General features: G+C 41.9%; 2 protein-coding genes, 1 long non-coding RNA gene and 1 other non-coding gene across 5 annotated transcripts in view; 2 read left to right on the top strand and 2 right to left on the bottom strand.

Annotated features, from left to right (window-relative positions):
- The window catches only part of LOC138620550 (protein TANC1-like), a 37,802-nt gene extending 24,373 nt beyond the window's left edge, over positions 1-13,429 (bottom strand). Inside the window, exons 1-7 of the mRNA XM_069697864.1 lie at positions 13,346-13,429; positions 12,989-13,089; positions 11,378-11,581; positions 9,340-9,432; positions 7,692-7,822; positions 5,621-5,918; positions 4,685-4,966 (exon numbers count right to left, since the gene is read on the bottom strand). Coding sequence (XP_069553965.1) covers positions 4,685-4,966; positions 5,621-5,918; positions 7,692-7,822; positions 9,340-9,432; positions 11,378-11,581; positions 12,989-13,064 — 1,084 coding nt within the window. The 5' untranslated portion in view covers positions 13,065-13,089; positions 13,346-13,429. The remainder of the gene's footprint in view (positions 1-4,684; positions 4,967-5,620; positions 5,919-7,691; positions 7,823-9,339; positions 9,433-11,377; positions 11,582-12,988; positions 13,090-13,345) is intronic.
- A 1,454-nt stretch (positions 13,430-14,883) lies between these two features.
- On the top strand, positions 14,884-16,410 carry LOC138620410 (uncharacterized). Its single transcript, XR_011310875.1, has 2 exons — positions 14,884-15,164; positions 15,448-16,410. It is a non-coding gene; the product is annotated as an uncharacterized lncRNA (long non-coding RNA).
- LOC138620571 (small nucleolar RNA SNORA31) lies at positions 15,603-15,690 on the top strand. The gene has a single exon (XR_011310880.1). It is a non-coding gene; the product is annotated as a small nucleolar RNA SNORA31 (small nucleolar RNA).
- Positions 16,411-16,508: 98 nt separating the features above from the next.
- gtf2f2a (general transcription factor IIF, polypeptide 2a) lies at positions 16,509-22,869 on the bottom strand. 2 transcript variants are annotated; one of them, XM_069697878.1, is made up of 9 exons: positions 22,735-22,869; positions 21,722-21,795; positions 21,567-21,591; positions 21,250-21,388; positions 19,881-19,940; positions 18,887-18,968; positions 18,604-18,703; positions 18,186-18,329; positions 16,509-17,348 (listed from the first exon to the last, which is right to left on the bottom strand). In XM_069697878.1, exons 1-9 carry the CDS (start codon positions 22,798-22,800, stop codon positions 17,226-17,228), a joined length of 813 nt encoding a protein of 270 aa, XP_069553979.1. In that variant the 5' UTR covers positions 22,801-22,869; the 3' UTR covers positions 16,509-17,225. The 2 variants fall into 2 exon arrangements, with proteins under 2 accessions (XP_069553979.1, XP_069553980.1); XM_069697879.1 differs by lacking the exon at positions 19,881-19,940.
- Between the last annotated feature and the right edge of the window lie 57 nt (positions 22,870-22,926).

Raw genomic sequence — 22,926 nt, 5'->3', positions numbered from 1 at the left:
TGTTAATGTAATCTCAGCATCTGAGAGATCTGCAGCACAAACACAGTATCTGATCTTAAAGCCTTAAAGCAGCAATTTAAAGCAGCCTGAAGATGCTGGCCAATGACATCCTCAAGCAATCCTCTTTGTGCCCTCTTAATGTTTCACATTTCTACATAGTGTAAAGATGGATTACCTCTTTATTTTAGAACAGTGAGAAAGATGGCGTTCAAGTTCGCTTTTTGAAAATACTCCAGCCAACTGAGTTCACACTTTGGCTGATCGGATCATATCCTGATACATCTACTAGCTCCACGTGTCCATCATCATTATCATCATCATCATCATCATCATCGCGCATTGGGAGAGTAAAACAGAGTGTGGCTGAAAGCTACCGAGGCCTGTAAATATTCTAATTTACAGGGTTGTGAAGTGCACATGGAGCCTGCTCTGTGGAATACCCTGCAGACTCCCCGGTGCAAGGCAAATCGGTTCCACTGCAATTACGATGGAATAAAATGGATTGGGGACGAGAAAATAATATACTGTGCAACACTGAAAACATGAATCCCCTTTTCAACAGGTGGAATAGTGCTTTTAGGACCAGGGACATGCATGGCATTACTGTAATTGTCAAGCAGCAACAGGAGTGGAGAATTGAGGATTGAAGGAACATCCACAGTGAGAGGATGGAGTGCAGTCTGCAGCAGTGTGAAGGAGGTGTGGAGTGGGATGAGAAAGATTGCTGGCTAAAGACAGCCGGGCCAAATGGCTGAGCGGACCAAGAGTTAAAACATGTTTTCAACCAGTCAGACACAGGGACACAAGGACAGCTCATCCCTCCACTGTTGACAGTCCAACCTCTCCCACACTCACTGCCCACCTTCATGTTCCCTGCTGATGTCGGAGTCGATGATCACCCTACGGCTCCTGTTGATCCTTCATCACTTTTAAAGGTCAACTCTGCAGCCCCGGCCCCCAGCATCCCTGATAGCATCACTTAAACACTTAAAACCAGAGCAGCCCATCAAGCACCCATTCAAGAGAACCTGTTCAGCTTTAAAGAAATAGTCCTACTTTTTACAAAATGACTTTATTTGCTCTCTGGCAGACAGTTAAATGTGAAGATCGATGCCACCCTTATCGGTGCTTGAAATTAATGGCGGGTTCAGATTATTTCCACCGTATTGGACGAATCAGCCTGCTGTCTTTCACAACCTGAGTGACGTAATCAGGAGGGAAGTGCCGGGGTATGACTTCCAGAAGCAAGAATGTGAATGGCTTGTGTTAGATTAGATCAGGGGAGAGATGCTCTGCCTGTGATTGGTTGTTCCACTGCCGGAGGGTTACGGTTGACATTAGGATTACGGCTAGGAATAAGGACCAGTTGATTGACAGTTAAACCATCAAGCACAGTGGGGTTGAGTGTATTAGGGCCTACCTCTCTGGCTCGTCCCTCCGGCTGATCCCATCTCACACTAACCAATGCAAATGTACAGTGGTCTCCAATAAGTGACGCACACTTTCTGTCCCAGTGCCCTAAATCTTTCAGGTTGATCTATTGTTGTGCTGATATAATGTGGTCAGAAGCCATCTTAAAGCCACAGCTACGACTCGATTAGGTCAGCAAAACACTGGAAATATGCAAAAGCAGCTAGCCTGACTGTTTTTGCTCAAGTTATGTATTTAGGTTTCCTTTATATGTCCAAAAGCAGAAGTATAAGAACAATTTGCCATTTTAAGGAGGGTTACATCTCTATTACTCTATTATCTTGATACTATTTCTTCTAATTCTGAGACCGAAACATAACCCACCATGTAAATCATTTTTACACCTGGGATTATGTTCAGATTACACAACGTGTTAGTCAGTGATCTTCAGCGGTGCCAGTAGGTAGATGCTGTTACCTTTGGACAGGGCTGGGCGACACGTTGAATTCATTTTATTGAAACGCTTTATTTTTGCATGAAATGGGGACATGTGCCTCGGGTGCTGTCTGTAAACAACGAGCAGTAAAGACGAGTTCTCTGGAGTCATGACATCAGTGTACTATAAGCAGCTCAGCAAACACACTTGGAAGACTCCGTTTTGCAAAGAAACGTGCCAAACAGACCTCCAAGCTTTGTAAAGCTGTTCAACACCACAGAAAACAACAAAAAAAAAACATACAGCATCTGGATCTCAGAGACACCTATTGCACTAACTCCCATCCCAATTCCAGCTAAAGAGCAGCTAACGTCAGCTTCCTTGCTCTCCGGTGCTGTACATAGAACAAGGTAGGGCAACAGAGTTGGCATTTTATCGGGAAAGACATGGTACTCATTTACGCAGCCAAAACTCCTGCAGTTTAGTAAGATACTGAAAAAAAAAATCACAATGAACCCTGCTGCGTTTATTTAGTGGAGTTAGCATTGCCTTGCTCATATGCTATTTGTTGCTGTTGCACAACTGCTCCTAATGTTTTTCTTTACAACGTGTAAAAACAACAACAACAAAAACCATTATGTAACAATATGTAAAAGGATGAGGATAAGCACTGATTTTCATTTGTTTGTCCTGCACATATTTGTAGCCCCAGCTACTCGGGAGAGATTTCTAATCCTGTTTTGTTTTGAGTTATCGAGTTATAGAGAAAAGAAAGATGAACTTAATAAGAAAAATAAAATTGAGACTTAATCTTTTGGCCATATAGCCCAGTCCTTAGACAGAGCCAGGCTTGTTGTTTCCAGTGTTTTAGCCAAGCTAACGTAACCGTTTATTGGCTGTAGCCTGATATTGGAATAGAAATAAACATTTTCATCCAACTCTCCTCCAGAAAGCAAATAAACATATTCCTCAAAATGTATGACATTAATTTCATTTAACTTCGACAACGTCCCTCCACTGCAGAAAATCACTGTTCCTCTATGAAAGCCAGGATGCTCCAGTGCCTTTGTAGGACGCTGGCGCTGACCTCTCGCATGATAAACAACTTTTGGAGGCTACTACTGCAGCATCTCAGACCCAAGCTGAAAGACACGGTGGAATCCAGCTGCTTTACATACCAGGAATATGTAATGACAACATGCAGCTGAGTACTATAAGCACCCTTTCAGATGAAGGCCATCACACCGTACAATGCTTCCTGACAAAATGGCCCCAGTCTCAGTCCACTGTGGGGGTGATGAAGCGGGCAACTTGTATTAACTCTACAATATGTCTTGGAGTACCTTTTGTGTTCCCGCGCACGCAACAATCAGCATTTATCTCAGGATCCAGGCTCATCCACCCCCTCCACATATTCTAATCATGAGCACATTGATGAGAACAGTGACAAGCCTCCATCTATTTTGGACTTAAAATTATGCAGAATCAAACCTGCACATCTACATCTGCTATAGACACATCTATTGCCGATGCACAGACTGTAATCTACATATTCTGCCATCATTTGTTTGCCCTCGATGTTCTACCGCTGTTTACTGTTGCTGTTTAGCATACGCTAATGTATAGACTACATTTTCATTATCCATGATGCATCATACATTTTCTAAGATTGCATTCGTGTTAAAAAAAAAAAAAAGCTTAAAGAACTGGAGTATGTGTTTATAAAATCCATGTTCAATATGTTCTTATCTTTCTCCAGTTGTAGACTGAAAATACACATGCTTTTAAAAATACATTTTTCATCCAGGAATAAATTTCAATTTGATCTTGTCTTATAATGTGCATCATAATGTGCATATATGCTGTTAGTCTATGGCCTAATCTTTAATGTGTAGTTAAATTCTGGCAGCTACATGTGGCTCCCTTCATCTTTATTCTGAATTTCATCAAGAGTGCCTAAATGAAAGCACCAGCTGACAGAAGGAACTGGCAGGCGTTACTGTGAATCCGCTCTTTAGGGAATCTCTTCTTTTGCTCTCACCACAAATGAACTGACATCTAAGGGAAGAAAAAGAGCCTTGTGCACTAGCAAAGATCGTGACTGGAGAAGGGTGGGGAGGGGCGTATTTTTATGACAAATGGAGGCCTCCCAGGACCTTTAACTGGTACTGTTCACTGTGTATCCAGCCTCAGTGGTAAGTAGAGCACGGTGCAGTGAAGTTTAGTTCTGCATCACACAGGTTTTTGCTAATTATGCATCACTATTGGGTGAATAATTGTAAAATATCAAGTCAACAATCAATACGATCAATTTTGCATTCAGTCAATATTAATGGTCCATTAATTAATCACCCAGGTCACAGCTGTCACATTCATACTCTCATTAGCCTGCTTCATCCAACAGGATATGAGCTTTAGTAAGTCACTCACCAGCTCATTAATTATGTCTCATTTGTTTAATGTGTACAAGAACGGAGGTGTAAAAATGACACGTTCTGGTTTGATGGGGGGGTTATGCGTGGGACTATTTCTTGGCCGGGAACAGTGACTTCCTGGAGTCTCCACTGGTTGACTAGCAACCTCGAGGTGACGGCAAGAGTCCAGGAAATACGTGTTAATTGGTGAAATTTCTATAGTGCTGGTAGGCGTACTTTATTCCCTTTGGACAAATGTTTTCCACTGTTGCCAATTTCTCTACGAAGCTGAAGGGTGACGGCTTCCCTTTGAATCATCAAAATCTCAGCCAGAAAGTGACAACGTATTTCCCCAAAATCTCTCTTAAAATCAAACTATCCCTTTAATAAGAGAATGAAACATTAAAAAAAGAAACATTTGTACCTGCCACTGAGTTTGGACGAGGCATCACAAGGGAGGAAGAGATGTGTATGTGGTGCTGTGGGAGGGGTCTTTTCGGGGCCGGTGGAGTCCTGAGCTCCAATATGTCCGTTCTAGGTAAGGCCTCATCTGGTTGGACCGTCAGATTGTCCTTGGTAGGCCCTGGATGCCGGTCCTCGCTTGCATGGCCCATTACACCGGCACCGCCCCCTGGGCCTTCGTCCTTCGTAGGAAACTCACTGGAGGCGCTGCGCTCCTCATTCTCAGAAGAACTAGTGATGGTTGCTGAGGAGTGCAACAACAAAAAATGGTGGTTAACAAGAAACAAGAAAACTGAATAATATTTCTGAACAAAAACAACTGAAGCAATGGCTGCACCTTTAACAAAACACCTTTACTCAGTCAATAATAAAATACATCAAACAGTTTTATCAAACATGAACTTAAAACTTTGCCCTTTTGTATTCAACTATAAATACAAAGTCTATTTAAGGAGAAAAAAGTGTCCTATTTTGGGAGAATCAGACCCATAAGCAACAAAGACAGCAGTGTCCCAGTTTTGACAGGATGGAGCCGAAGCCTTAAGGCTGAAGTGGCACAGACAACGTAGTGAAACTAGCTGTGGGGTACGGGTTAACATTTGACAAAGACCCAAAATTAAGTGATGTTGCATCCAACTTCCTGTCAGCATGTAAGAAGGTGTGGCAACTTTGTTAAGTCAGGTTTAGGCTTTCTCATAAGATATATGGTTCTATATCGAGTTGAATAGGCCAGTGGTGTTTGTTTAATTCACTTTTTGTTTTCTAGTGATGCATGGCTAGGCTTCTTTATTGGACACACTTCACTTAGTGTAAAAAAAAAACCAATCATGTAATGTGGACAGATACTATTTGAAAACCTGACCAGGATTTCTAAAAGAAACCCAGCAGCAGCTCTCACCTATAATCCCACTGTCCTTGCTCTCCAGGGTGGAGGTGGGGCTTTGAGACAGAGGCCCAGGGCTGCTCCCAGTGACCAGCCCAGAGGCAGGACAAGGGGCCGGGCTGGGCCCAGGGCTGGAGAGGGTTCCACTGGGGCTGATGCTGGAGCCATGAGGAGAAGGTAAGGGTAAAGGCTGAGGCAAAGACTGGCCTCCAGCACTGGAGCTCAGGGTGGACGAGGGGCTCTCTGAACAGGGGGAGGTAGTGCTGCAGGTCAGAGTGGAGCTGGGACTCCCCCCCTGGGCAGAGGAATCACACTGAAAAACAGAGGGCAGAAAGAGTGAGAAGAGGTTAAGCTACATATAAAGACAGAGAGAAGGACTAATCAACTCTGTGAAAGACATAGGGGACAAATATAAAAGTGGAACTCTTCTTTTCTTTTTTTTTTAACATTGTAGTAAATGAACAGTGTTGGTTGTCACCCTTTTAACAGTACTTCTCTCTGCGTGACAGTGTTTGCCTTCATGCCCGCTGTTTTATGCGACTGACTGAGTAAGTTTGAGTGTGCGTGCAGATGGAAATTGAAGGGATAATTCCAGTTATTTCCATCCTGCCTGTCATCATCCCAGTTTTTCATAACGACGGCTGGTTGTGCTCAAAACTAACTCACTGTCCACACATCCTGCTGTTCCACGCAGGGCGGATTTCACAAAGACAAGATAAATTGTGAAAAAAAAAAATTCCACAGGTGCCAGGATGTATACAGATCACACACATGAAAGTACAGAAAATCCAATGAACACAACGTCTGACTGTCTGCATGATGGCACAAGTTGAAGTTACTGCAGTATATGCACATTATAGGAAATGGGATGGTTCCATTTCACTGTGTGTTTGTGTTAAAAGGACATGTTTTAGCTTTTGGATAGCACATTGGAGCAACTACAAAAGTAATTTTTGCAGTAAAGCAAAAATGATTTTGAGCACAATAAGTATTTTTCGTTGGAAAAATCTACAAAGCTGAGAGCCAGGTTAAACAAAAAAGCTGTTTTATTTTTCAAAAGCAGTTATTACATGTTTTGACTTCCACTATGAAGTCCAGTTTTCAAGAGTAAAGAAAATATATACGTAATAACAAGTACATATAACTATGTTAGCTCTCCACTGAATTATGATTTTATGAAATTCTATGAAAGATTGTCAGAGGTCTCAAGTGTTTTTCAAGGCTGTTGTTTGTGTACTTATTTTTATTTTGTATTATGTTCTTAGAGGAGAAAAAAAACACTTCTTGTATACATATGTTAGGTATTGTATATGGTATTTTTCCTTTTACCAATGAATGTGAAATAATCGAAAACGGATCAAAATCTTTTCACATCTTAAGACATTTTTTTAAGAAGTAGGCATGTTATCTTCTTTTTTGAATATTACTTATCCTTTTTTTTTTCTTTTTTTTTGATCACGTGCATTTCAGGTTTCTTCAATACTGATGCAACATTTCTGCAACGTAGAGACTGAAGAGAGACGAGGCAGTAGAGTTTAAACAGCTCGCTGTTATTCCCTTTATACCAAAGCCTCATCTATCTTAGCCAGGACAACCCACATTCCTCATATGAGGCTCACTATCTCTGTGAAACTGACTGAATCTGGAGCTCAGGTGGTGGAATGAGGCTGAGAAAATGGGCCAAGGCTGAGCAATGCAAAGGCATAGAGATAGAGAGACATGAGCACCTACAATAACTCTTCATGCAGAGGGGTTAACCTAAAAGGGCACTGAATATAGAAATGGAACCCTGCGGACTCATAGCAAAACAATTAATAATGCTCTAATATTTATATATAGATCCATTTTTCTGAGGGGCTTTTTAGAGCTCAGTTTAAACGCAGCACTAAACACAATGTTTCCCTGCCTACAACTGCATTTTAAATAACAACTGTAGCAATATGTAAATGTTTAAAGAAAAACAAACAAAAAATGAACAACCGATGGCAATCTAATGGCAAAAAAAAAAAGGTTGCTTCATAAACCATCCATCACCTTTTTATGTGACATGACAGCAAGTGGCGAGTAAATCAATACTCTGTCCTACCTTCTTTTCCCGTCTGTCCTCCATAGGAGAGCTAGCAGTGCCGGGCGATGCTTCTCCCAATAAGAAGCATAGTCTGGTCATCAGTTCCTGGGTGGAGAGGGAGGAGCCAGGCTGGGGCTCCACGTGGAGGTCTGGAAGATACACACATTGAAGACACGGGAATCAACAAGAAAACACAGCAGGCCAAATGAAACCGCCATCAAACTCACGGCCCCGTTTCAGCTCGGCTTGCTCACGAGGTTCCCGCCCAGCAGCATCGCCAGGGGACTGCTACAAATCTATGCATCCACAGGTCAGCGCTGCCCCAGCTGCACTGATTATAAATGCACAGACAGTGGCTTTCCAGTCCCTGGTTTTGAGGCAGCAGCAAGAGGTTGTGTGAGGTTGTGAGTTTGCCTGTGCACACGCCTGCCAGGTGCTCTCGCTTAAGAGACGGATTGTGAATTTCAATGAGCTCGGTGTCGACTCTGGAGCAGAAAGAAGGAGTGCCTCGGCTCTGCCTTCACTGTTGCTCCTGGAGCGATTGGTTGACACAGGCCATGTGCTGCATTCATTTATCACTGTTTAAGGCTCCCTGATGCCTTGACCTCCAACCCCTGCTCCTCTAAGGTCCATGCTCACCTCAGCAGAGTAAGGCTTTAACACTTTTTACATCTCAGCTGAGCAATACATTCCTCCATTCTCACACCTCATCTATAGACTGTTAACAGCTGAGTAACATGCATATTGAGTAGGCATATAAACAGGATGACAGGACACCACAGATTACAGGAACAGCTCACTCCTCCTCACAAACATCTTTTCGTTCAGACATCACATTCATTTCGCACTCCCTCCGCTGATTCTTTCTCATTCTGTCTTCCTGCCTCATTCTCTCCCTTTAAAAGGTACTACATCACATCGCTCTTACATTCAAACACAATACATAAACACAAGCCGAACCTTGAGAGAATCAAGGTCAATTTTGAGAGGCAAGCATGGTCATTTCTGTTTTGTAAGATGCCCCAGTTACAGCCGTTGTTGACACTCTTTCACTGCTTGAAAATCTTCTGAAGACTTGGGTAAGATGTGTATTTCAGCATTTCAGCGAGGGGGAGGAGAGAAAACTTTGCATTTAGTCAGCAGAGCACTGAGATCCAATCTGGAGTAACATGAGGACACACTGAATGTCCAGTACTATTCATCAAACCACCTAGCTGTTGCCATTGGAAACGGGAAGCTGAGAGGTGCCTGGCAACCGGGATGGAAGATGCCTCATAAAATCTGTTTAGCCTCAGGGTAGCCCTCTGGTCAGGAGCACAAAGCAAGCTGCTGGAGATGTGGCTATTTACAACATCATTGCATTAATCTAACCTTAACTGTGCGAGTGACATGCAGAGAAGTCAGAGCAAAGACTCGGGAGAAACTGTGATAAAACAAATCCGCTCTCAGTAACAAACTGAATATCACACGGACACCACTGTCCACATACGTCTGAAAGGAAAAACTTAATGGAAATGCTTCTGGATAAAATACAAACTCTCACTTCTAGCTCACATCATTCATTCTCTCCCCTCTACCCCATTGTCATTCTTATCCAGGTTCACTGATCAATACCTGAAAAAACATTCATGATGCTAAACACACACCCGCACGCTCCTGTTCTCACCTCTGTGGTCTGTCTTGCCGCGGCACGAGGCAAAGACAAGAGGTTCTCTTGCACTGGAAGAGCCATCCACATACTCCAGCTTCCTTACCCGTCCTTCGGCCACAGCAGAGGCAGAAGGGAGAGGGAGGGAGGGAGAGCAGGAAGGGAGGGAGGGATTGAGGGTGGAGATAGGGAGGGATATGAAAGAAAGTGAGAGAGAGAGAGAGAGAGAGAGAGAGAGAGAGAGAGAGAGAAATTAAACCTCCCCAGTTGAGATCTGTGGTGCAGAATTTGAATTGTGTCCCAGGAGTATACAGCAGAATGTACAGTGTGACCATGCATGTAAACAGTACAATATTCCCTGTACCTTGGGTGTTTATCTATAATATATTAACACTGCTAATGTGTGTGTGTGTGTGTGTGTGTGTGTGTGTGTGTGTGTGTGTGCGCAGTAGGAACAGCGGTGCACTCTGATGTGTGTAGGTGTGTCTCAATTTATGCAACATCTCAGGGTTCTTGGAAGCGCAGATTTAAGACTGGAGATCATTCAAGGAGGAGATGTTTGCGAACACTGAAATGTGCTGATTTGTTTTACATTCAAGGTTATTCGCTGTGATTCACGCACGCTGATGGACTCGGGAAACGATCTGCGGTCTAACGTTCAGCGTAATGTTTTATTTTGCATGACCACCAAAGCCAACGAAAGCCAGTGACACTATTCATTTTTACTTGCTTTAATCTTCCTTGTCGTATTTGCTTAACGTACTGAGGGAAAACAAGGCAGTGCTGCATGCAATGAAATGCAATAGCACCTTTTTCTGAATGGCTGGACTTGCAGCAGGACACTGCCACCTAGTGCTTTTTGTAGGTGAGGCACCCCAAATAGAAATGAAGTTTCTTTTTCATCCAAAAAAAATGCAGCAGGGCTTAAATGAGTAAAAAAACGTTTAAAAAAAGAAAAGAAAATCCCAGTAATTACATTTTGATATATCTAACATTTCCTCAAACTTGCATATGGTATATTAGTTTATTGGCTACAGAACATGTGGAATTTAATATTCATAGAGCATGTAGTATATGTACATCAGAGAAAATGCTAAATTTGACCCATTTTTTTAAGTAGAGGATGCTTTCAAATTAAATCAGAGGAGCTTATTAAAGTCCCTTTCCACTCAAAATGTAATCATGCTTAACCCTCACTGCAGAATTGTGTTAAGGACAGAATTTGACACAAAGCTGTTTGGCTGAAGGGGGAACGTTTCTTTGTGCTTAGCTTAAATCTGAGTTTAAATAGTGTACATAAAAGCAGGGTTTTGTCTCAACTAGTTTGTGTGATGAGTGGTATAAAAACTTCAAGTCTCCAGCGAACACACTGAGAATGGGCTTTTAGTGGTACAGGAGACATCTGTTAAATTTTGCAATAAATTATACTTGTATATTTATAGAAGCAGATGCCATTTTTAATCATGTAACTAAATTGTTTTGTAAGCTTTTTCTTTTGCTATTCTTGTTTTTTTTTGGACAGTTGTTGACAGAAATCAACATGAAACATGGCAACATGAGGAGGAAATGTCATGTGACAATGATTTCCTGCAGGATTTAGATTGTTGGCCAACGACTGCATCCCAATTCACAACTATTTGTGTAGATAAAAGTATCATGAAACACTTTCCTGGCTGCATCTGCTACCATTTCATTGGTATTTTGTCTTTAATCACAACTTCACTAAATATTTCCCAACTAAATGATCCAAACTAAAATAATATCTCCAAATTGACCTACCTAATAGGGGTTCCTTGGCTTAAATTATCTTGCTCAATTATTTACTCTCACAATCTGTCACATGTTTTCGGGCCCTGGAGGCCCAGTCTGTATGCTCTCGTATTTTCTGTCACATGCATGGAACAGCTGAATACACAGAAGCTCTCTGCTAATCAAGGCAAACTCATGAAAGCATTCAGCTATTTTTGCAGCTATTCCCTGCTGCACAGCTCCTTGTCATTCTCAGCTGCACGCACTGGGGCCACGCTTTTGTTTTGATTATCTCATTTTAACCCACCTGGGAACTTCATGCACGACTGGGAGGGAACTATGTCGGCCTGGCGAGGGAGAAGAGGGGAGGACGGCAGAGAAATGGAGACACCCTTGGTCAGTCGCAGCAGTTTTAGCGGCCTCTCGGTGTAGCCCCTGTCGTGGTCCTGGAAGTGTGTGTCACGCTGGCCGCTGCCCCTCTGTAAGGTGCTGTGGGTGTACACCTCTCCATCTACAAGGAGTCGACAGGAGAGTGTAGAGAAAAGACAGAGGAGGGTTGATGTTGACGGAAGCAAAAGCCGAAAAACTGTGGCTGTACGTGAGATTTAACATGTCGCAGGGTGAGCAGTGGCCTATAAAATATGTCACACATAAGGCTGCGAGTGAGCAAACATTTCTTGTCTTGGAGGCATATTGCTGAATGAGGTAATGGAAAGTTGGCAATGGCAGAACATCTATTTTAAGGAATGGGATCACATGAAACAGGCTACACTTGATATATTTCTGTTCAATATTTCAATTATTTTCATGTCCATCAAGTCTGATCATGTGTCTTCAAACAAACGTGAAAAATCAAAAAGCCGTGTGATAACAGAGACCTTATTCCCACTTATTGTGATTGTACATGACGGCTGTAGTTTGAACTGTAATATGATTCTTTTTTTTTTCTCCCTTCTACCTTAAAGCAGTTGGATTTTACTATGGGCCAAACAAGGAACAACCTTATATTACAAATTCATATGATATATGCTGTTGTACCATTTCTGAAAATGTAGATAGTTAATTGCTTTTTAAGGATCAGCTTTAAAGAAAAAAATCAAGAAGAAGCATCCCTCTGCAAATGATCAGAAACATGCCGACGTTACTGTAAACACACTATATCATTTTAATGAGACTGACACAGTTCTCTATCATCTTCTCTGTTCCTGCTACCCAGTGCAGCACATTATTAAATATTAATGAGCAACATGGTTGCTCTAATACTGAGCTCTACTTATGTTCATAAATTTCAGCTGCGCAGTCTGAAATCTCCTCTGTGCTGCAGCAAGTTGACAACTTCAGCCTGTGAAAACAAACAAGCTGTAAAACAACAGCAAAATGTTCCAAACTGTTCTTTCAGTTCGATTTTCACTGACAACACTATAAAACATTCACCTTGTTTACAGCAGGTAAACACTCATATACCAAGTGCACAGATTAATGTAATTCAGGTAAAACCCACTGACAAATTCTTATGATTTGGCGTGTTTAGTAGGTCAGGATGTTTGCTTAACCCACTCTAACTTCGCCTGACACACTTTAAATACAAGCAGCGGGACACTGTGTGAAGGACGGAAGGCACTGATGAATTAGGCTAATTGAAATGGCTCTACTTAAATCACCCAAGAGAAGAGAACCTGAATATTACTGTTAAATAATACAAGACCTAGCGTGTACAACACAAGATATATTTGCCCATATACATATTTTTGACAAAGGAAAAAAAAAAAGTAGATTGGCTAGAAATACCAATATTTAAAAAAAAAAAAATCAATAAAGGTCATTAAAAAAAAAAAAAAAAAAAAAATGCCCAAAGGTGCAATATAATTGTTAAACATACACGCCACACTACTGCTAGTTTCAGTGGTTTTCTTCATACCTGAATATTTCTGGTTCTTTTTTCCTTCTCGTTTGCCTCCTCCACCTCTCTTGTTTCCAAACACCGCTCTGAACATAGCTGGGCTGTTGCTTCACTGTCCGCTGCCCGTAGAAGAAAAAGTAAAATGTTCATTTGAATGAGAAACACATTATTTCAGGCAACATTACACCCACTGTTGGTTCTTAACTCAGCTGCCGGAGAGCCAGCTCTGTTTGAGACCAAAAATGACAGTCTCTTCAACACATATTTTCTTCTTTTTTTTTTTTTTTTTTATTAATTCCTCTCATTGGTACATGCAAGGAAGGTCACACATGAACAAACATCAGCATGTCATCCTTAAATTAAGCGTCATGTTACCTCTTCCTAAGTCTTCGTTGATGCCTGCATGTCCTCACATGAATCCGCAGGAAGCTGATGAAAGACCATTTAAACTCCCGGAGTCCAATTAAGAAGTGCTGCACAGCCACAAAATGATGGAAGAAGAGGGAGAGACGGCGGGCGCGCGCGCGTCGTGCACGTGCGTGTTTGCTTCATCTTCCACATTAGATGAGAAATGATTAAATGATTTATCTTAACCTGTTTTCTTACCATTAATACCAGTAATACCTCTTATTAGACTATTATTAGCGGGCAAATATTACATACTAACAGAAATCAAACGAGTTATTTTTTTTTTAGAAAACCATTCTTGCAACAAGTAGCCAACATTTCACACTGTAGCGTACTTTTTTTTTTTTTTTTTTTTTAATTACCAAAGCCTAATACAAACATGCATGCTGTTAAATTAGGCGTTTTCCTTACCATTATAAAGTTTACGCGCAGCACAGAGTCGTTTAGGGCTCCACCTAGAGCTGAATAAATCAAAAATCATTGTGGAGAGCATCACAACTTAACGAAATGACGTTTTCCAGCTCTTATGTTGTAGTAGTTTCCCAATGGACTTCTTTTCCAGGTTTTGTCTTTAAGATTTTTGGAGGTGTTGTTTATTTATGATCTTTTCAGGTTTTTCCCACATTTTTGGAAAATTGTACAGACGGTAAAGGTTGTGGTCTCAAATGATGTGAAAATGCATATTTTTTTTTTAGGCTACATGAAAAACGTGAAGTTCTATTGGAGGTGTCCCACCAAACACGTGCACCTAAGTTTTCCACAAACAAAGCTGTGAAAACTGTGACTAAATCCAAGAACTGAACATGAGGAAACCATGAGCTATCTGAAGTGAACATTATTGCAGCGCACTTTGTAAATACAAGTAATTTCCCACTGCGAACACCAGGGGGCGACCGTGTGAATTAAAACACCCCGTTCGTCCTGAAGGGGGCGACAAAGAGCCACGACCAGTCGCCTATATAAACGGGAAGCCAACATCCGATCGGCCTTTTCGGTGAACGTCCAGATCGTAGAAGTTCAGAGGAAAGAAATTCGCTTTAGCTCAATAATGAAGAATAATCTCATCGGTCCAATCAGCTCTATCAACATGATCTGTAAGTATGCCACGTGGCTCTGTTAAGTGGACATAGCTGTAAGGGTTGATGGCGCGTGCGGAGTTTTAGTATAAAACAGCAGTGAGCGGACACGTGTAAATTAGCTAGAGCCATTTTGTGTCGCTTCCAGAAGTGGTCTTGTGAGAGTAGCTACGGGTTGTGAGAAAGACGATGTTTTACAGGAAGGGGTACAAAGTTAAGCGCAGCACCGGATATGTCTGATAGTCAGGCTAACAGCGGGGTTATTGCTGACATTTAATGTGCTAATCTTACGGTTTCAGGGGGTTCAAGTTAAATAAATAAATAAATAAGCGTCTCGTGTCTGTTAATTCTTTGTACTCGCTTTATTTATTATAAACAGTCGTGTTTACCAGCTGGAGCTCCATAAACGTAACTTTTATATATTATAAAGTCCACCAGCGTTGAAAGATTTGAATTGTACAAAGTGTTTTTTTATATGGGCAGAGCTGGAAAATAATCCCTTCGCTTTTCTTCCTAGCAGATCACATGTGGGTTGGTGGACACCTGAATGAGACGGGAGGAGGAGGATAAAGGCTGTTTGACCTTCAGCATAATGTCCTGATGAAGTCGGTGAAGTTCAAACATCACAGTCTGTTACGGCAGCATCGTGAGGAAATGGATCTGAGGCGGGTGATCCAACAAGAGGACTGCCACCAAGTCACGTCTCGGATGTATGTATAGACTAGATACTAAACTGATGGCACCTCTTGGTCTGCTCACTTGCTGCATCTTTGACAGCCTGGGCTCTCTGCTGTGAGATATCCTGGGTTTTAAGTATTTCAGATGCAACATTAAATGTCCCCGCGCTTTCTGCCCGCCTCTTTTCCATGGCGACTCGGATTGAAGAGGGGAGGACAGATCAAACTGTTTCACTCGTCTCCCGACATGAAAGCCTATATCTGCATGAACCTGTAGAGAGCCTAAATGCAACCATGTCCTCTTTTTTTTTTCCAGTCCCGAGGTTTAAACCTGGAGAAGATGTAACCGCAGCTGTGAGACACTGTTGAGGAGTCTCGGTCAGAGACGGTGAATGCAGGTGAGCACTTGTGGTCTTATAAAAAAAATCGTGGGTAGACTTCACTTTTTATCCCCTCTGTTAGCTTCTGGGTTTGCATCGAGATGCTAAACTGAGCCTTCCTCGCGCTTTCTGACTGCTACATTTTTATAGCGGCACAGATTGAGTTGAGGAATGCATTTTTAGTGTGACTGACACCTTTTTCGTGAATTTATTTCGCCACCAAATCAACTTAATTCCTGCATTCGCCTCGTGAATTTTGAGACAGATTTCCAGAACTCAAACTAACCGTCCAGTCAGAAGTGGCCACTAGCTGTCTGTGGGTGTTGCTGGGATCTGGATGTACAACTACTTGTTACAGGATGACTGTTTCTGTCAAATTTTTGCGCTGTTGCATCTTTGTAAATGTTTGACTTTCTTGCAGGTGCATGCAAGACGTCACAGAAACCTGATGAAGCTGGGACCACAAGAACATTTCATTTTCTCCCTGAAGCCGAACCGGATATTCAATGTTTCTACATCGTCACTGGCACTCGTTCATCTGCTTGCAGATTTACGTGCAATGTATCAAAATAAAGCAGAGTTTGTAAATGCAAAGGAAAACCATTGAACCCTTTTTTTTTTTTAAGAACTTTGTAAATTTGGGTTTAAACTTTTATAACCTTGTAAATACTAGTGTGGAAGAGAGGAAAAATACTATTTTAGCTACTGTACATTCAGATTATGCTCATTTAGGTCACAACTGTTGCCGTGTAATGTAAAACTGCATAATTTATATGCACCGTTAAGATACATTGGCTGAAAAGACAAAAACCTTCAAACAAAGTGCAATTGAAAGGAAACTGAACAAGGCTTTATCGGTGAGGATTAAACTAAATAAAAAGTGAGCTGAAAGAAACCTATGATGGATGATTTGTGTACTTTGATCCAGTTGTGCTGCTGCTCTTGGGCTAAATGATGGGTATGTTGCTTCTCGGATACAAAGGCAGATTGTAGCTTTCTATTGAAACACATTTATTGCATAAGCCAAGTGTAAAACAACCTAAAATTACACTTAAGATGGGGTAATACGAGGACACCAGAAGTACAAACTTGGAAAGGATTACACAAACGGTGCTCGTCTTTTTCACTAAAACTGGATTGAATTTGTCATGGAGTGGTCAATTATTAAATTCTACAAGTTTTAAAAAAAAGTATAAATTGACTAGAAAAAGACGCTTCATCACAAATTTGGTGGGAGCCGTTAACGGTGTCACATCCTTCCTCTTCAGGTTTATCTTCTAAACATTAAACCCCTAACTTGATATAGAAAACATGAAAAAACAATCCACCACTATGAACCAAAGTCCCATCTTTACATCTTTTGCTTTATAAAATGCTATTTCCTATAGCTGTGACGGATGAACTACCGATTCAAGTACGGTGGGCTGTTAACTTGAGGATGTGTGGAGGCTGTGACAGAAACCACGTCAGTAAGAGAAGGTGTAGATTTGAGCGTAAAACCATGATTAGTTTCACGCTACTCCTTTTTTTTTTGACTCTTACGAAATAAGATGCTACAACTCCACAACAACCTGCACCTGTAAAACTCCCGTTGATAGACCTCATCATTCAGTGCATCTTCAGACCTGGTGTGATGAAATCAGGTCAAACCGAGGCCCGTCTGGGAGGGACCCCCGTCGAATGGGAAAAGGTGGCACCGTGCGAAGGTCAAAAACTATTCGTCAGTCTTTTCCTCGCCTTGGTAATGTCTGTACTCTGGTTTGAGCTCCCAGGTGTTCTTGTGTGTTCCCTTTACATTGTAGATGCCAATATCTCGCAAGATTTCCTTCAAGTAAATCTGAGGGAGGAAAAAAGACCAAAATATGAATGTGATACTCGGTCTGTGAGAATGAAACCAAGAATAACTGCATGTGAAGTGATTAATTAAAAATTCACAAGAACAAGCTGCAGCAAAAGGACTCTTCAAACATTTTAAACACCATTTGAAGTTGAAATACAGGAGGCAATAGTTTGATTTAATATCATTCAAATGTCTAACTGGAAGGTGGATTGTGGTAAAACAGCAAAGATGGCACATTTAGTGCAATTGGAGACACTCTTATTGAACCGTATTGATCAGGACCGACAAGTTATGGCCCCATTTACCCAGAATTACTTGCTCTTTTAGTGTGAAAAAAGGAGTGTTAATTAAACAATCGGGCGGCACGGCGGTGCAGTGGTTAGCATTGTCGCCTCACAGTAAAACGGTTCTGGGTTTGAATCCGGGCCTTCCTGTGTGGAGTTTGCATGTTCTCTCCGGGTACTCCTGCTTCCTTCCACCATCCAAAAACATGCGTCTCAGGTTAATTGGTGGTTTTACAAATGTCCCTTGGGTGTGAATGAGAGCGTGAACGGTCTTTGTTTCTGTCTGTCTCTATGTGGCCCTGTGATGGACTGGCGACCTGTCCGGGGTGAACCCTGCCTTCACCCAATGTGAGCTGGGATAGGCTCCAGCCCCCCCGTGACCCTGTTCAGGATAAAGCGGGTATAGATAATGGATGGAAGGAATTAAATATTCTGCATTTCACTAAACTTCTAATTCATCATCAGAACTGTAATCTTCTGGGCCAACAGTATTTAGTTTTTTATATCACTCAGTATAAACAGCCGTCATGTTGCCTTCTGGTCTTCTTACCACAGGTTGTTTGGTGATATCCACCAGGTCCTTGATGTTGTAGAACTGGTGCTTCTCAAAAGCAGAAAACAACATGTCCAACACCTGCTGTTTGTCAGCTCTCGCTCTCTTGCCCTCCTCCTTCTTCTTCCTGTCATACTCGCGCTGCAGGAAGAGGGGAAACGGACAGAAGTCAGGTATGTACTACACCTTACAGAGCATAATGGTACGGACATAAATATGGAGAGACCACAAAAAAAATGACTTGAGATAGATAATTAAGGGCCATCAGCAATCATTATGTTTACCAGAGTTGTAACATATAAATCGTGATGTAACTGGTTGCAAGCAAGTAACAATATAGGGTGTAAGATCAGAAAGGCTTGTGGCCAGCTGCATCACTCAACCGTGTGTTGTGTGTGCAGGCTGCATTTCTTACATTATAATCATGGTTGGCCACAGGTTTGTAGTTGCTGGTGACGGCTTTGTCCAACTGTTGTGACAGTCTGGTTGGCTTGGAGGACTCTTCAATTTGTAACCTGTTGAACAATTAGAATGACTTTACTCACTCCTTTACTGTTTACACTGCAACACATGAAAAGATGACATTAAGAGGACCGCAAAGAGTTTAACACATGCACGCAATAATAGATGATAGCGTGGACTCATTATAATTACCTAAATAATCTAACTTCTGTATGCACCATTTCACAAGTACTCACCTCTTCAGCCTCATATAGCTTTCACTGACAGCAGGTCTGCACTCCGCTCTCTGCACTACCACTCCCTCCAAGGCTATTTTATCTGGAAGAAGAGGAGAGTTACTTAGAACCTTGATGAATAAAATCTTAAAATCCGTGTCACAGTGCAGGTTTACTTCATTAAAAAAAAAAAGAAAGGTGAGCAGTCACGTGTGTGTAAGAGAGAGGATATTAAAGCAGACAAGTGAACAACGGGGCTGTACTCATCATATTGTCATTACAGTAGGCACATACATGCTCGTCCCAAAGTTGATTTAGATTCAGTCAATGCCTTTTTCTTTCTTGTAAAAGTCCACTTTGTTTGACTGGCTAATGGGTCAGGGAATATAAGTCAGACTGGACCTTCAATGTTTAATATTTTACTTTTACTGTTTTTTCAGTATTTTATTTGCAGCATGATGTAAGATGATATTTTTGTGATTTCAGAGACCAAAAACCATCTCAATATCATTTTACATCTCCACTCTCCTCTACTTTCTGGGACTTCTCCAAGAACAGGCTGCCTCGTGTTTGTGTCTTTAAAGCACATTGATATCAATGATCCTCTTTTCTGAGTGACTCACGCCTGTCTTTGCCAACAATGCCACGACTGGACTGAAATCACAATCAATACCACGAGCAGGCGGCGCTCTATTCAACAGCAGTGTCGCCCGGGTTTCACCGCACACTCTCATCTCCCGACTCCAGTCAAAACGATGAAAACTATTTACAGAAGCTCTGTACAAATTGTAAAATTACGCTCCAAAAGAGGCCTGTGTTCCACTTCAGGACAAAAATGGGTGCTTCATGTGAAGAATGTGTCTACTTTGGTCCCAATACATGCATCTTCACACGCATGTATAATGGCTTATTGGGACTCCACAAATGCCATTTGTGGGAAATCAAATCAAATCTTTTGTGCATCTGATTCCCAGTGATGCAACTGTGTCACTCGCGAACGAAACAAAGGACTCACCTGGACCCGACCCCGCCCCCGAACCTGAGCTGCTACCATCAGTTCTCTCTTCTGACTGGCCTACAGGGAGGGAGGGAGGGATGGTAAATATGAAAATACAGGGGGATGGCAGACGAAGGAGGGAGGAGGATCGAACAGTAAGAACCACACCCAGGGTTTAGTTGCACACGTTTAATCACACAGAGCTTCTCGGCATAATCTGTGACAGGTGCACACGCGTGCGCATGAGCGAAGCAAGCAGGGCCTCAAAACAAGCGAGCACATCCACGACAGGGCTGCACAAATACTTAGTATTTGAAACCAAATAAATTAAAAATTAAAAAAAACACTCCATTACCAAAGCTTTTCTCTAGGTTCAATTTAAACAGTGAACACTTTGATGCAGTTCAGAAAATGCAGCAGTAAAAGACTATTTCCTCCTTTTTCCTGTTTTAAAAAAAATAATTTGTATGTCTTGTTATGTCCTATGACTGCTTCATCAGCTGCCCTCTGGATCGGGTGTCAGTTGAAGAAGAAAGTCTGTATCACATTGTACTTAAGGTGAAATAAATATTGTATATGCACCATTTCAACTGTGCAGCCCTAAAACACACACACACACACACACACACACACACACACACACACACACACACACACACACACACACACACACACACACACACACAAAACATAGTGTCCCAAAGTAAGCACTGCAGCACAAGATCACCAGCACCCACAGCAAGAAAACAAAACAAAAAATACATTCAGGGGCAGACAGGGCTGGTGAAATTCAAACTAAACCACAGAAACTCATGCAAAATTATTAAATCAACTCCAAATGCAGCAGTGATTTGTGTTGATATTCATCTGCTCTATGTCAAGTGATTCCCACATGAGGCCATTAGTCATGATGATTAACAGTGGACTAAAAAGGTCAACCCACAAACAAAACGACTCAGATGATCAACCACTGAAACTGAAACTCTCTTATAAGTAGAGACAGGAACACAGATCAGACTGGAGGAGGACAACGACTCTTCTGTTTTCCAGAGTGTTCTCTTGTCCACCGTGTACCGTACATTTCTTACATGTACTCTGTTTGAAGTGGAGAACCTCACACCCTCTGAAAAGTCTGTTAACAGTTCACAACACACAGAGACGAGCAGGGCAGGCAAGGGAGACACAAGCAGGCTGTACGACGAGTATCGGGACGGGCGCTCCCACCACCCGATCACACACAGAACTTACCTCTGGGCTCTAGTGGAAACAGATAGGTCACATCACAGAAAAATAATAATGCAACTCGTGGTTTGTTATGAGTGCCTCGTCTTGCAGCGAAAGTGTTTAGAAAAGACATTTGGCATCAGAGATGGAAACACAAACTCACCCGATGAAGTCTCTGTGAAGACCGCCAACATCTGCCCTCCCACTGACTGCATGGTGAACGGGTGGTCGCGAGGTGCAGACACAGTCTTATCCTCTATACCTTCAATCACAGTCAGCTCTTCATTCAGAGTGAAAGACACCTGCAAAGAGGGCGCAAGTTACTTCTTGTCCGTGTTATTGTGGAATGTTTCGGGGTTCGATATGAGGGGCAATCAAACAGATCAGAGACGGTTCCCGTTGTACCGAAAGCAGAGAGCAGCACCGGGATGTACACGGAGAGGGAGGAAGCAATCACTTTGGTAAGTATCCATCACTTACCTCTGCTTTTCCTTGGTTTGCTTTCCTTGGAAATGAAGAAAAACGAGACGCAAAATTACGATCAAGTGATCACTTGGGTCGAACACAAACAGGAATAACTTCCACTTGGCAGACTGGCAGCAGCTGTTTAATTGATGCTCAGTTATTTCACATACTTGCAGATGCGGAGTTTCCCAACCTCGCCTCTGCCTGTTGCTTTCGCCCATTGCTGAGAGAGGTATTTTGGCACCTGCCAGAGGAAACATAGTTTTGTTTTAGTACGGCTGCTTTAATCTCTAACAAAAGGTTTTTGAAGTTTTAACAATTTGAGTCATGTTTTTAAGCTGCACACACTAAAATGATCCCAACTCTCATGTTTTATTTGAAGAGTGTCAGCATTTGCCATCAAATAGAAGATTTCTAGTCCTGCAGGGCTGAATATTGTCAAACTGTTAAATCAAAGATTACGTTTTAATCGGACCTCGGTGTGTCTCGAGTCTGATGTACTAAATGTTACACTATTTGTTTTTGTTTGTTTGGTTAAATGCTGTTTGTTGTTTATGTGAAACAGATTTCATAAGGATCTTCTGATACTAAAATCAAATCAAAACACACATGCAGGAGCAGCCAGATTTATATTTATATAGATTTATATGACTACATTTCTGTAAACAAACCAAACAATGTAAACACGAATCACAACGTGCTGATAGGATCAAATAAGTCATAATCTGCTTTGGTGAGCAGGTGTCGTGTGTGTCTGGAGCCACGTTCATTCACACTGCTGCAAATGTGAACACTGAAACAACATGTGACCTTTATAACAATTAAATTATATCCCTCTGCCGCCATTAAAGAAACAATGCTAACTCGGAAAGCCAGTTCAACGCTCGGCCGCTTAAACCGGCATCAACTAGTTTACCACAACTTCACGTTTCTCCAGACCTCAGCTGCCTTTGTTTACATTCTATCGACAGGATGATGATCTCTAGTTAAGCCAGTTGTTGACGCATCAATCGTGTTGTTGTTTTTTAGGACGAGAAGTTGTGATCAGTTTAAAAACAACTTAGCCGACGTTAGCTGCGACGCACGATCCCACTCCATTGGAGCGGCACATGCTAAGCTACATTAGCTGTGTTTAAAAGAGATGACCGATGTGCCACCAAGTTCATCAAATGTGTATACGCACCTTAACAAGCCACACACCCGTATTCTGCTTGGCACCGGTTAAATCCACTTCTCCTTTTTCTGACATGTTTTTAAAATGATGCTCCTGCTAATTTATCAACGCAACCGCCACACGCATGCGCAAAAGAAATGTCTAAGTACGGCGAATCTGAAGGTCCATTTCATTTTTCACACTTCGCTACTTCACTACTAT

The sequence above is a fragment of the Brachyistius frenatus genome, unplaced genomic scaffold (genome assembly GCF_029030835.1).
Source record: "Brachyistius frenatus isolate BFR_SWC_R1_liver_20210118 unplaced genomic scaffold, ASM2903083v1 Contig_24, whole genome shotgun sequence".
In the NCBI taxonomy this organism is placed as follows: Eukaryota; Metazoa; Chordata; class Actinopteri; family Embiotocidae; genus Brachyistius; species Brachyistius frenatus.
This window is presented reverse-complemented; position numbering and strand designations above follow the sequence as displayed.

Bases quoted from the DNA above. Each gene is read 5' to 3' on its own strand.
- gtf2f2a (XM_069697878.1), bottom strand. From the start codon at position 22,800: ATGTCAGAAAAAGGAGAAGTGGATTTAACCGGTGCCAAGCAGAATACG. The intron at 21,592-21,721 runs GTATGTGAAATA...TTCATTTCCAAG, and splicing joins GGGAAACTCCGCATCTGCAA to GAAAGCAAACCAAGGAAAAG. The intron at 18,330-18,603 runs GTAAGAAATGCA...CTCTTCCTGCAG, and splicing joins TGGCCAACCATGATTATAAT to CGCGAGTATGACAGGAAGAA.